This window comes from Acipenser ruthenus, chromosome 31 (genome assembly GCF_902713425.1).
Source record: "Acipenser ruthenus chromosome 31, fAciRut3.2 maternal haplotype, whole genome shotgun sequence".
NCBI lineage: Eukaryota > Metazoa > Chordata > Actinopteri > Acipenseriformes > Acipenseridae > Acipenser > Acipenser ruthenus.
In genome coordinates, this window is record NC_081219.1 from 7,212,501 (window position 1) to 7,224,586 (window position 12,086).

Genomic DNA, 12,086 nt, shown 5'->3' on the forward strand with positions numbered 1-12,086 from the left:
CCCCGAATATGACAAGGTATGATATTATACAATACAATACTTATGAGATGCGATACAAGTCACAGGGAACAGCAGCGCTGCAATGTTACTGTCAATCTGGGCCCTTTTTTGCTTGTTATGTACTTTTTTTTGCTTATTTTCCTACTGTGCTGAAATGATGAAGTCGATGTTATTCTAACATAGAGCTGTAGACTTAATGACAGAAGGTGCAAATAAAACACGGTGTAAAAACATCATGGTCTTTGGGCTTTGTTTAACTTATTTAGTTTACATTTAGATCGCTTGTTATATAAAAACAACGTATTATGATGTCAATAAACTGCAATAAACGTTTTTTTTTTTGTTGTTTTGTTTTTTTAGATTAAGATATCATCCAAAAGACGAGGTAACTAAACAAACAAACGAAAAAAAAATCTATCCGTTTACTGCATGGATTTCTATTGTCATAAAACACCCTGAGATGAGAGATTTAGAGAATCACTTCACCATTTTGAAAAACTTGGTGTACGTGTGTCAGTTTTTCACATTCTAAAGCATGGCTGTAATTACAGTTGCTGGTATGAAAGAATACCCGTCTTTCAAAACGGAAAGTGTATATCATTCAGTCGCTACAGTAACCAGTGGTAGTGAACGTCGCCAGTATTAATCAGTGTTACATTTCTGTGTCTCAGTATAGCGGTATCCTAAGAGTGTATTTATTCGGGTTATTTCACAGTTCGTAACTGTAACTCACCTTGACTGCTTGGCTGCACGGTAAAGTCAGTAGCAGGTGGTGTACCCGTTCTGTTGAAAGCCATCACAGCGGTGGTGGACGCCGTTGTCATTAAGGTTGTAGCAGAAACTGTTTGAGCAGTGCTAAGTATTGTTGTAGATTTTTCTTTGCTGATGCTGGAAGTTGCTTCTACCATGTTCGTTGCTGTGGTGGTTTGTGTTGCAGTAGTTTCAGTTTTTGTTTTTATCGTTCTTGGTGGTGGCGGGGGTGTCTGTGCGGCTCCAGTTGCTGTCGTTGTTGTTGCCAGGTCTACCCTTGTTGGTTGAGCTGTGGTAGTTGCAGAAGTAGACACCGGCATGGGGGCTACTGTTTTGGGAAGGTTTAGCCCCCCTTCTGGTAAACTGTTGTCAATTGTTGCATTAATATTTAACATATCCACGAGGCTCGTAACAGCAGCATTGTATTCCGTGCCAGCAGGAGTGCTTGCATTACCAAAAGGTATTGCTTCAAATAGACCAGGACATAAAACCAGTAATAGTTCCAAAGCCGGGAAAATTAACATAATTGTAGGTATGTTCTTCATGCTCCAGTTTTAACTTTCCATAAACCATGCAGTGTTGATGTGACAGCTGAGTTTCCCCGTTAACTTCTTCGCAGAGAGGCTCGTAGTATATTCCAATTGGATCTTGTATGAGCAGCACAGCGCAACCTCTCTCTCAACTCATTCCAAATGACAGCCAGGCGTTCTTTCTCTGCTGCCTCCCCCCTCAGCCCAAGTCCCTCACGGGAAATTCCATCGATTGACAGTATTTGCAGCCAATGTGAAGAGGAATGGGCGGGTCGAAATGCCAATTTTATTGTGCCTTCTAGCAAATGAGAGTAAGCTAAGGGAGCGGCTAGTCAGATATACAGTGCGAGCAGTGACAGGTTTACAATTTTTTGTCATTCACTTCAGTTATCGTTACACCTCCCCCATGCATACGAGGACAAAGGTTTAACACTGTAACTGCCGGAGATGTGTTTCCACCTGCTATCACCCAAACCCCCCAAACAAGAAACACCCACACGGATTCATTAAGGATTCCGCTGGATACTTAATGATTACCTGCTGATTACCTGAATTGGTAGTAAGTCCATTTACTTGATATTCATTTTCTTAATTCCACTGAGCACATCTCCTGCAAACCAAAAAGATAACAACAGTCATGGCTATGGTGAGTCATCATATGCAGCTTTCACGTGAAAAACTGCAATATACCATTATATTTCCTAACACCAAATTAAAATAATTATATTTTCCTAATAGGGTATTTTATTTATTTGTAATAATACATATTAAGTAAATTAATCGATTAAACAAAAGTAGGTAGGCTGTTCTTTTAACACACAAACCTTGTGTAACAGTGGTCAGTTGTGTTACAAATTTTTTTTTAAAAGATTACAGTGCAGCTGACGCGCTCCCTCTAGTGTTCAATATGTTATTACTGTACAACACATTTGCCAATCAAATATTATGGACTACAAATACCAACAAAAATTAAATCGCAAAAACGTGTAGAATTACAGCAAACTTCCAATCTTACCTGAACAGGGAAAAATTAAACTATGTTATAATAGAGAAAAAAATATATATATAGATTTTTTTTTAGTACATTTGCAATTGACCATTGTTGCTTTATATAAAACATCAATCCATAAAGTTGATGTCTAAAAAGTTTAGAATATTTGTTTGTGGCAGTATTTCTTATTTATTTATTTATTTAACATAAGAATAGAACATAAGAATGTTTACTAACGAGAGGAGGCCATTCGGCCCATCTTCCAGGTTTGGTTGTTGGAAGCTTATTGATCCCAGAATCTCATCAAGCAGCTTTTTGAAGAATCCCAGGGTGTCGGACCTTTTTTTTACGGTATTAAGGACAGACATTGGTAACTGATACGAGTATGTAAAAAAAGACAGATCCAGTTACATAAAATCTGTGTTGGATTGGATTATTATTAGTTTATTTAGCAGATGCCTTTATCCAAGGCGACTTACAGAGACTAGGGTGTGTGAACTATGCATCAGCTGCAGAGTCACTTACAACTACGTCTCACCCGAAAGATGGAGCACAAGGAGGTTAAGTGACTTGCTCAGGGTTACACAATGAGTTAGTGGTTGAGGTGGGATTTGAACCCAGGACCTCCTAGTTACAAGCCCTTTTTTAACCACTGGACCACACAGCCCGGATTTATACATTAATACTGGAATTAAAAATAGATGGTATCTGTCTAATGAAACATTCATGAAAGCTTTAGGAATGGGCCCCCATTACTACACTGCACAAAATAAGGAACTGTATTTTTTCAGTGCTTTCTGCATTTTTTAAAGAAAAAGGTTACCCCACATGTAACAACTGGGTCATTAATTATGTCAATGAATTATGTAATAATTTTGCACGTGTGCCTTCAAAATAAATACAGGAGCACTATTTTGCATCTGGTGAGCTGCGATCCAGTCGGTGCCCTTTATAATTGAGTGCAGTGAAGTGCATAACTGTCACAAAGACGGCCAGAGTGGGTGGCGTCAGACCAGACAGGAATTCAAAACAAAGACAGTGGTTGATGATGAGCTGAGTGCAATGGCTGCACTCAGCGTTTATTAACAAATAAAAGGGTTGAAAACAGCACAAAACACGGGACACGGCACTATACGCCAAAGTAAAAAGACAAACAAAACGCACTAAACACAAACGGTGCTCGGAGACAAACAAACACGGTGAGTACACACACTTATCTTCACTTTTACGATCTTTAACTTAACTCTCCTCTCTCTCTCGTTCTCCTCTTCCGAACACCTAACCCCTAGTGCAAGAAACGTGCATCTATATATACTGTTGTGCTGGGATTCAATTACTAATTAATTACTCACTTGAATCCCAGCACGTGAATTCATTACGTGAAACCCCGTGTTCACATATTATATTTTAAATGCACGTGCGTGATGTGCAATCCCGTGCCTAAATACAAATATACACTTTTTAAATACACGTGAAACACAGACCCGTTTATATCCCGTGTACCAATGACTATACACCAACATTTACACACGCAACATACACAAATGCACACAGGGACGGGGCACATTGCCACAATAACATATTAGTTTATACTTACATAAACTAGGCTTATAAACAAACGTTTGACAAAAAGTCCCTATCCATCCATAGCACTTATCCGTGTTGTATATGTATGTTAGTCTCTCTGTATCTCACTGGGAGTTCTTCATCTTCATACAATGACTGCAGTGCAGTAACAGAATGCTGCCTTATTTATGTGTCAGAACACATAAGAACACACCGTTTTGTTTTCCTAAAACCCTCCAGCTCCCAGGAGCAGAACCAGCCCTGGAACCCTGGCTATTATTTGCCTACTTCATCAATTCAATTGCCAATCATTTCTGTCGTCCTTATATCAGCCACTGACGTGTGGCGCATCCATGTGTATTAACAGCCCAAAAACCAAGAGAGACATATACTATTGTGTGATAATAATATAGTCCGACCCATATGCTATTTTATATATTATTTGCCTCTTAAAACATACAAAAGTGAATAAAACATAACACTTTTCTATATTTATTGTTTGTCAGTTATTCATTTGTTTTAAATCGTAGTGTTTCATTCTATTGTTTTTAACTGCTGGAATAATATATATTTTCAAAGTATAAAAGTGAAACCCCTCCGATCCACACCCATTGCTGCGGTGGATAACTAAGGACAGGCTCGCAGTGCTTGGACCACACAGCTATATGGCAAGCCAAATTGTAATTTGATTGGTTTCCACACAGCGTTTTGTAGTTGTGTGATCCCATTGAAGTGTATTGAAACTATTGTATTGCTTAAGTACTGTCTTTGGTGCAGTTTAGCAGCTGTTAACCAGTTCCCTTGCAAAGTGAGGGTGGAGCCTACTTAAGCTGAATAAATCTACTAGTGGTCAGTCTACAGGTAACCAGACTCAGAGGCAGATAGGTAAGTGATCCTGCTTCAAATAATTAACATTAGCTGTAAGTAACATTATAAAGGTGGTGTTGTTTTAATTAGGTGATCTACTGTTTGTGATTAGTACCAGGTGAGTGTGGTTAAATTGAATAGAGGTTGATTGGTTTCTACAGGGTCAGTCTACAGGGCCAGTCTACAGGTAACCAGTCAGATAGCTCTCTACCAAAGAGCCGGGAGTCTAGCTGTGGGAGTCCAGCAAGGAGAGACCTGCGAGGACAGGCTGTTGGAGAAAATCTGAACCTAGCAGCGCTCTGGAAGACGCCAACTACTAGACAGGTCTGTACCCTCCCCCCACCGCTCCTGCTCCCACTCCCACTACTACTGTACCTATCTGGCTCACCTGTCCTGCTATGACTGTCTGTGGCAGGATGGCTTGCAGTGGTGAGGTGTGGTGACGTTCTGTATTGTGCTTCACAGCAGAAAGGATATGAAGGTGGGTGTCTGTATGGCGTTTCACAGCAGAAATCAGCAAGCTGAATCCACAGCAATGTTGGTAACTCTACACCAGTAAATACAATTTGTAGTAATAATAATAATAATAATAATAATAATAATAAATTAACAAAACAATTGCTTCTCTAAGGAAATTAGAAAATTATATAAGACAATAACACTTTCTTTGATGGGTAATTTGATTCTTCCTAAAATATCAAAACAAGTCCCAGTACTAACATTAGCATCTAAAAGGGCCAATTGCTGCAATTTAATGCTGGTCCCCCGAATACAGATAGGATATTGTTGTACTGGAGAGATTCCCGGGAAGAGCATTTAGACCAGGGTGTCCAATCATGGACTGAAGGGTCATTCCTCTCCAGGTTTAACAGATAAAATGATATACTTAACAACTTCAGAGCCTGGATGGAGCTTTCATTGGTTCAATTAAACAACTTAGAATAGGACAAGGTTGGAACAAAGACCAGGAGTGGAAGGATCAACTTTGACAGCCCTGCTTTAGACTAAAGGAATGAGCTATATATCTAAGAGTGTTCAAAGAAACAAGGGAGTTATAGAGGAACAGCTTGTCCTTCTTCCACCTTCCTTTTTAAATATGGGAACCATAATCGCAATCCGCCAGTCAGCTGGAACATCCACTATCTTTTATTTGTCAAAAATCCCTGTTGGAGATGACCTGCTAGGGTTCTTTGAAAATCCCTGTTAGAGACTTGGAGATGACCTGCTAATCAGTGTTAGAGACTTGGAGATGACCTGCTAAATTTCTTTGACACTTTTCTGTATACGTCATCCAGACCAGGCGATTTGCTGGCCTTGAGAGCCTCCATTCCTCTTACTGCTTCTGATAGATTTATACTAAGCATGTCTAGCAGTGTCTGTGTCATTTATTTTGCTGTTGTGGTATTGGTTATGTTTAATATTCTCTATTTCTCTTTTTGCATGTTTAATATATTTTTTTGTTTACCTGCAAAGCACTTCCTTGTACCCTTTTGTTTTGCTGTTGTGACAAAGTGGGGTAAGCTTTGTTACTTTCCGGGACCGTTAACGTCGTCTTCTAGTAAAAATGAAGTACTCTTACAACAAATAGAGAGGGTGTAAATGAAGTACTCTTACAACAAATAGAGAGGGTGTAAATGAAGTACTCTTACAACAAATAGAGAGGGTGTAAATGAAGTACTCTTACAACAAATAGAGAGGGTGTAAATGAAGTACTCTTACAACAAATAGGTGTAAACAGGGCGGTGCCTGTATATTTATTTTCATACAAAACAAAATAAACAAACAAAAGCCTAACTCCTTCTAGGAGTGCAAAAGTAAACTTTTTCAAGTTCTGAACTATAACCGGACAGCTATGCTGTTTACCAGTAACAAAACACATACACTTCACAGTACCTTTCTTTAAGGTTCCCCACAGGTCTCCTCTGAGGCCTTAGCCTTAACACAGACAGCTGATTGGGCAATCCCAGTAATGATCAATTTACACCCAGTTAACTCACTCAGCACAGGTGTTGCCAGTTTCAGTCACCCAGCCCAATGCGTGCTGGGAAATGTTTGGCTTTAGGCTCACGATTACATTTTCCTCTGTACCCAGTCAGAAAGAAAAAATACTGGGCTGGGTTTTTGGGCTGACATACCTCCCATCTATTATTCTTCCAGCCACTCTACTACACAGTGCTGTTGTTTTTTTTGTATGCTTAATAAAGCTCCCTCTTTTTCTGTCCAGTGTATTCTTCCAGTCTATGTTGTGTAATGTCATTATCTTTCCGTCAAAATAGGCCATCTGGACCAGGTTTGATGTTTTGGATGTTGCTGTTTTGCTTTTCAAGTAGACTTCTAATGGTTCCATTAATTCTATTGTATTCACCCTGTCTTGGTTATTTGAAAACGCTAGGTCAAGGTAAGCACTCTCTAGTAGGACTGTTTACAAGTTGTGTCCCTTACAGCAGAGATTCCCAAACTTTTTTTACCTGAGGCCCACGTGTTCAGCTGCATTAGGAACTGCGGCCCACTATTAGCACTTCTTAAGAAAAATGACAAATTAAAAACATTTTTAAACCTGTAACACTGTAAATAAACTTAATCTAAATTGTTATTTTTTTCATTTGAATCTTATTTTTTCTTCATTAGTATTTTATTGATGCTTTTTATTATATATATATATATATATATATATATATATATATATATATATATATAGAATGTCGTTGCTCCTGCGGCCCAGTTTGGGAACCCCTGCCTCACAGTACAGTTTCCTGTGTGCATACACTGGGTAAAGATGAAGGGGGGCTACATGGGCGAAGGTATAATTTTTATGTGCACCAGCAGTTTATGTTGATGCCTTCTTAAGGACAGTAGAGAAGAGAGTGAATGGTGGCCAGCCTTACTCTGATCAAGACTATAAACAGGAACAACAGTTCAAGCGGGGCATATATGAGCAGTAAGTGCAGAACCTGTTTGTGCCAATGCAGCCCCACCACCTCAATTTCCATCAGCTGCGGAGGGAACTGTGTCCTATGGGACAGAGTGAAATGCAGACAGTGAAAGAGATGCAAGGGCCAGGAGGGTAGACATTATCCAACAAACCACTCAAGACAGCAGCAGCACCCCACCACAGAGAAACCCCACCCCATATTGCAGCAGGCAATCCAAGGATAAGGTGGTTTGGTGCAGGAGCTGGTTATGCAACAGAAACAGAAGCCTGCCTGAAAGACGAATCACCTGCTTGGCATGCTGCTTACCATGAAGACACCTGCTGAAGAGGGTCCTGGACCTGTGTTAGTCCATTATGTGGGTCAGCGTCCAATCAATATCGAGCCTGGAGAGTGAGGGGTCCAAAGGATGGGAGTCCTACACTATTTTGGTAGAACGTGTATGTGTGAGGCCCCAAATAACTGGTTGGTAGTGGAGAAAGCTATCAGCAATGTTGACAACAGAGACCCACTGCCGAGCTATGCCACCTAATGAGTTATAGGGCATTTGGACACTCAACCAGATATGGCAATTTTAACAGTCTATAGTAGATCAGGTCTAATTCTCCTTCGTTCCCAGGTTTGTATATTCCCAACCAATCTAGAGCAGCAGTACCACCCACCATCCACCAAGAGAGAGATACACTCCAGTATATGTAACAAGGTTTTTATATTTCACAGGTTCACAATAGATACAATAGGCAGGAAATAAAGCTACATTGATTAGCTAGGAGCTAAAAGTAGCAAAAAGAAAGTAAAAGTACACCCCCTCTTTTACCAGGAGCGAAAGTAGCAAAACAAACAACAAAAAGAGTCTGAAAACACAACAAATGTGCCAAACAAGCGTCTATCAAAAATCAAACAAAACATAACTCCAAACCACAATTAGAAACATGCATGCAGTCCAGTGTGCAGTTTTACAATCCAATGTCTTCTTCCAAATCCCAGTGAAAGACAGGAGTCGTTAGCTATCCCCCCTCCCAATTAATGTTACTCACCTATGAAACAAGAGGTAAAAATCAGACAGGAATTGAGAACAGGTCCTAAAAACACAATGCTCCCTGTCACTATATTATACGTTATTTTAAAACCTCCCAATTACACTAAAACTCCATGTCTAAAGATATAACAGTATCCACAAACACTGATAAAATCAAATGGGGGACTTATCTGCGGTGAAGCTGGAACAGCTTGGAGGGGTTATTCAACAGCACACAGGATAGCTGACCGGCACTGGGTTCCTCAATCTGATTGCAATGTCAGCAACATATATTCCACTTGATAATCCAGCGAAGATAAGTATGCTTCCCGCTGGTCTGATCCAAGTCCTCATTATCCTCTTCCTTTCCCAAATCCAACTAGTGCCCAGCTCCTCTACAGCCAACAGCGCTTCACTCTTCTTCTCCTGGTTACTTCTGCTTAATTAGTCTCTGTAAGTCGCCTTGGATAAAGGCGTCTGCTAAATAAACAAATAATAATAATAATTACACCACTCTAAATCCTGTTCCCCTCGTGGTCGACCAAACTCTTTCTCTGTCCAGCTTTTCTTCCTCTGTCCAGCTTTTCTTCCTCTGTCCAGTTCCCTCCTCTCCTGTCATTCGCCTCCTAGTTTTATAGGCAGGAAAGCTAATAAGGTGCAAGCAATTAAAAGGATTAATCCAATCTGACCTCCGGCAATTACTTCTTCAGGGTCCCCTTAGGATCACCTTTGATGGAAAATAGATGCCGAGTTAAATGGTAATAATTATCTAGTTAATGGCAACCAGCAAACAGCGAGATTCCCTTCCACAAGTGGAGCACCGTCTAAAAAATAATAAAAGCACGTCCTGGACTATATATACAGTAAATAAAACATGCTGGTGCTGAGCAACAATTTTGTTAAGACGTGGAGGTATCTTTGCCAAGCACACACGCATGTCATGGTCAATGTTCATCCTGGCTCGGTACTTTGTTTTCATCGATGTCACGGCTGAAAATCTGGTTTCACATAAGTAGGTTGTACTGAATGGGACCAACACTTTCAATGCTGCAGAAGAAGCAGTGCTGTATTCATCGGAGTACTCACACCACAATGTCTCCAGCAGCATTTCACTGGACTTGGTTCTGAGGGAGCTGTCTGATGAAATGTCAATGAGCTCTTCTAACAGCTTTGATGGGACAGAGGGTGGCAGTTTAGCTTCACTATTCTCACTAATGGGGTTTGTAGCCCGCAGGTGTGTAGCGGCTTGTTCCATCATGAGTTCAGGAAAGCAAGTATTACATTTCTTAGACCAGACAGATGGGCTGCCAGCTGCTTCAAAGTCAATGTTTCGTTCCTAAATGAATGAATGTAAGAGCTCAAGCATATCAGTAGTCCCGCCACAGACACAAACTTTCCAGAGTTTTAGTTTCTTTTTGAATACGTCAATTCTTTCAAGCTGGGCAATAAAATGAGTGCTCCCACCTTGCATAGTTTTATTCAGCTTGTTAATTTCATTGAATATGTCTGCAAGGTAACCCACTTTTGCCAGCCAGTAGTCTGTGACAGAGATCGAATGGTGCTCGTGTTAGATCTGCCTCTCGACCTGTGAGGGCACTGAGTAACGGGAACAGAGTACCCTTAACTAAATGGCACGACAATTTATTCCGTAGGGTAGGTGAAAGTTGGTCATTTAGGAAAGGGGCACAGCTATGGTATCCAAACTCAGTGACCCAGGCGGTAAACGGTGTGGCATCTGAGGATTGGAGGAGCGGATGTGCTTGTTAAACTAGGGGTCATGAGCGAGGATATAAATAGGAGTCATAGCTGACGTGATCTGTTCCTTGGTAAATGGTTAGAGACAACCTACAAGGAACCTGTGTTACCGTCCTGTAAACCATGAGTTTGTTTTGTCTGTTAGTGTTTGTTATAACTGTCTGTGTGTTTTAAACTAGACTTCCTATAACGATCTGGAGCTGTAGAAGAAGCCAGCATAAACCCGGACATCACTTTCACCCCTGCATTTCACGGAGAACTGTAATACACCACTTGCACTTATTTCACTATCACTAAGAACTGTGTTTGTGTTTTGTGTTTAGTGTTGGTGTGTAAAACTGGACGGTCAAATCCGGGGATTTACAAATACTGAGTGATACACGCTGCTGTATCACTCCATCATTATTATTTACAGGTGTTTGCATTAAGTCTCTGGACATTGTAATTTATCAATAAACACCCTTGCACCTGTTAGTAATTGTCCGTGCGATTTGTACCTGCACTGCACTCACCTGTATCCATTCACCACTGCCACACAGCCACATGTCATCTTTCAGCACTTTGGCAAGTTCGGGTTTCTTATCAGCTAAGAAAGTCTGTAATTCCTCCTTGAGATTAAATATACAGGTAAGCACTCTGCCTCAAGATAGCCATCTGACCTCTGTATGCACGAGCAAGGAATGGTGCTCTGTGCCCACATCCTCACAAAGTGAAGCAAAACACCTGGAGTTTGTTGCTCTGGATTTAATCAAATTAACGAGTGTTACCGCTGTGTTTAAAACACTGTGAAGACCTGGTTCAGTATCTTTTGCAGCAAGCGCCTCTCTGTGTAAAAAGCAATGTGTCCAAATAGCCGCAGGCAGGGCTCAGAGGCCCATGGCCCGTATCAGGGTGGTTAACTCTGTAGACCAGGTGGGGGTGGTGGTACAGTCCGTGGTTTCCTCTTCACAGGGTTGGGCCATGCGCGTTCTGGGTGGTGTGTGGTCGGGCCGCCTCTTCTTCAGATGCTGCTCCCCCACAGAGGTCTGGTCACACTCACCCTCCTCGAGCACAGCATCTACCCATTCCGCGTGGGCCAACGCGAACTCTAGGGAGGTTGGGGCAGCGAGCCGGACCTGCTGATGCAGGGCAGTAGGGGTCAGACCACGGACAAAGGACTCCGTGGCCAGGTCCTCCTGCGTGGCTGGAGGAAATTCGGGGTACCCTCTCTGGGCCAGGTACCTGACGCCAGCCACAAGTATGCTCTCCTGGGCCTCGGGATCGTGTAGCCAGGCGTTGGCGCAGGCTGACTGCAGGCTCATCTCTCTCGAAGTGGCGTTCTAGGGCTTTGGCTTATACGTCATAACTGACCATCGTGTCTGGGCCCAGGTCCAGCAGAACCTGCAGCGTTTCCCCCTCCAATGCAGCTGCCAGCTGTCAAGGCTTCTTGGTAGGCCCCCAGCCATTAGTGAGAGCTGCCATTTTGAACTTGGCTTGGTAAGCCTCCCATTGGTATTTTCCATCATAGCGGTCTGCCTTCACCACATTCTTCCCCGCCCCTGGCATCCTGTCACTCACACACTGCACATCTTCTCCTCCGCGATCAGCAAACAGCCACATTTTCCCACTCATAACAATGTCACCATTGTTATGAGTGGTTTAGGAATTTTAGAAACAAACGTCTCTTCTCATCCATCGCA

General features: G+C 41.7%; 1 protein-coding gene across 2 annotated transcripts in view; it reads right to left on the reverse strand.

Moving 5' to 3' along the window:
- The window catches only part of LOC117396777 (multiple epidermal growth factor-like domains protein 9), a 153,098-nt gene extending 151,577 nt beyond the window's left edge, over nt 1-1,521 (reverse strand). The window contains exon 1 of one of the 2 annotated variants that reach the window (XM_034908933.2): nt 734-1,521. In XM_034908933.2, coding sequence (XP_034764824.2) covers nt 734-1,295 — 562 coding nt within the window. In that variant the 5' untranslated portion in view covers nt 1,296-1,521. The remainder of the gene's footprint in view (nt 1-733) is intronic. The other variant, XM_059005344.1, reaches the window with a different exon arrangement.
- Nucleotides 1,522-12,086: the final 10,565 nt, after the last annotated feature.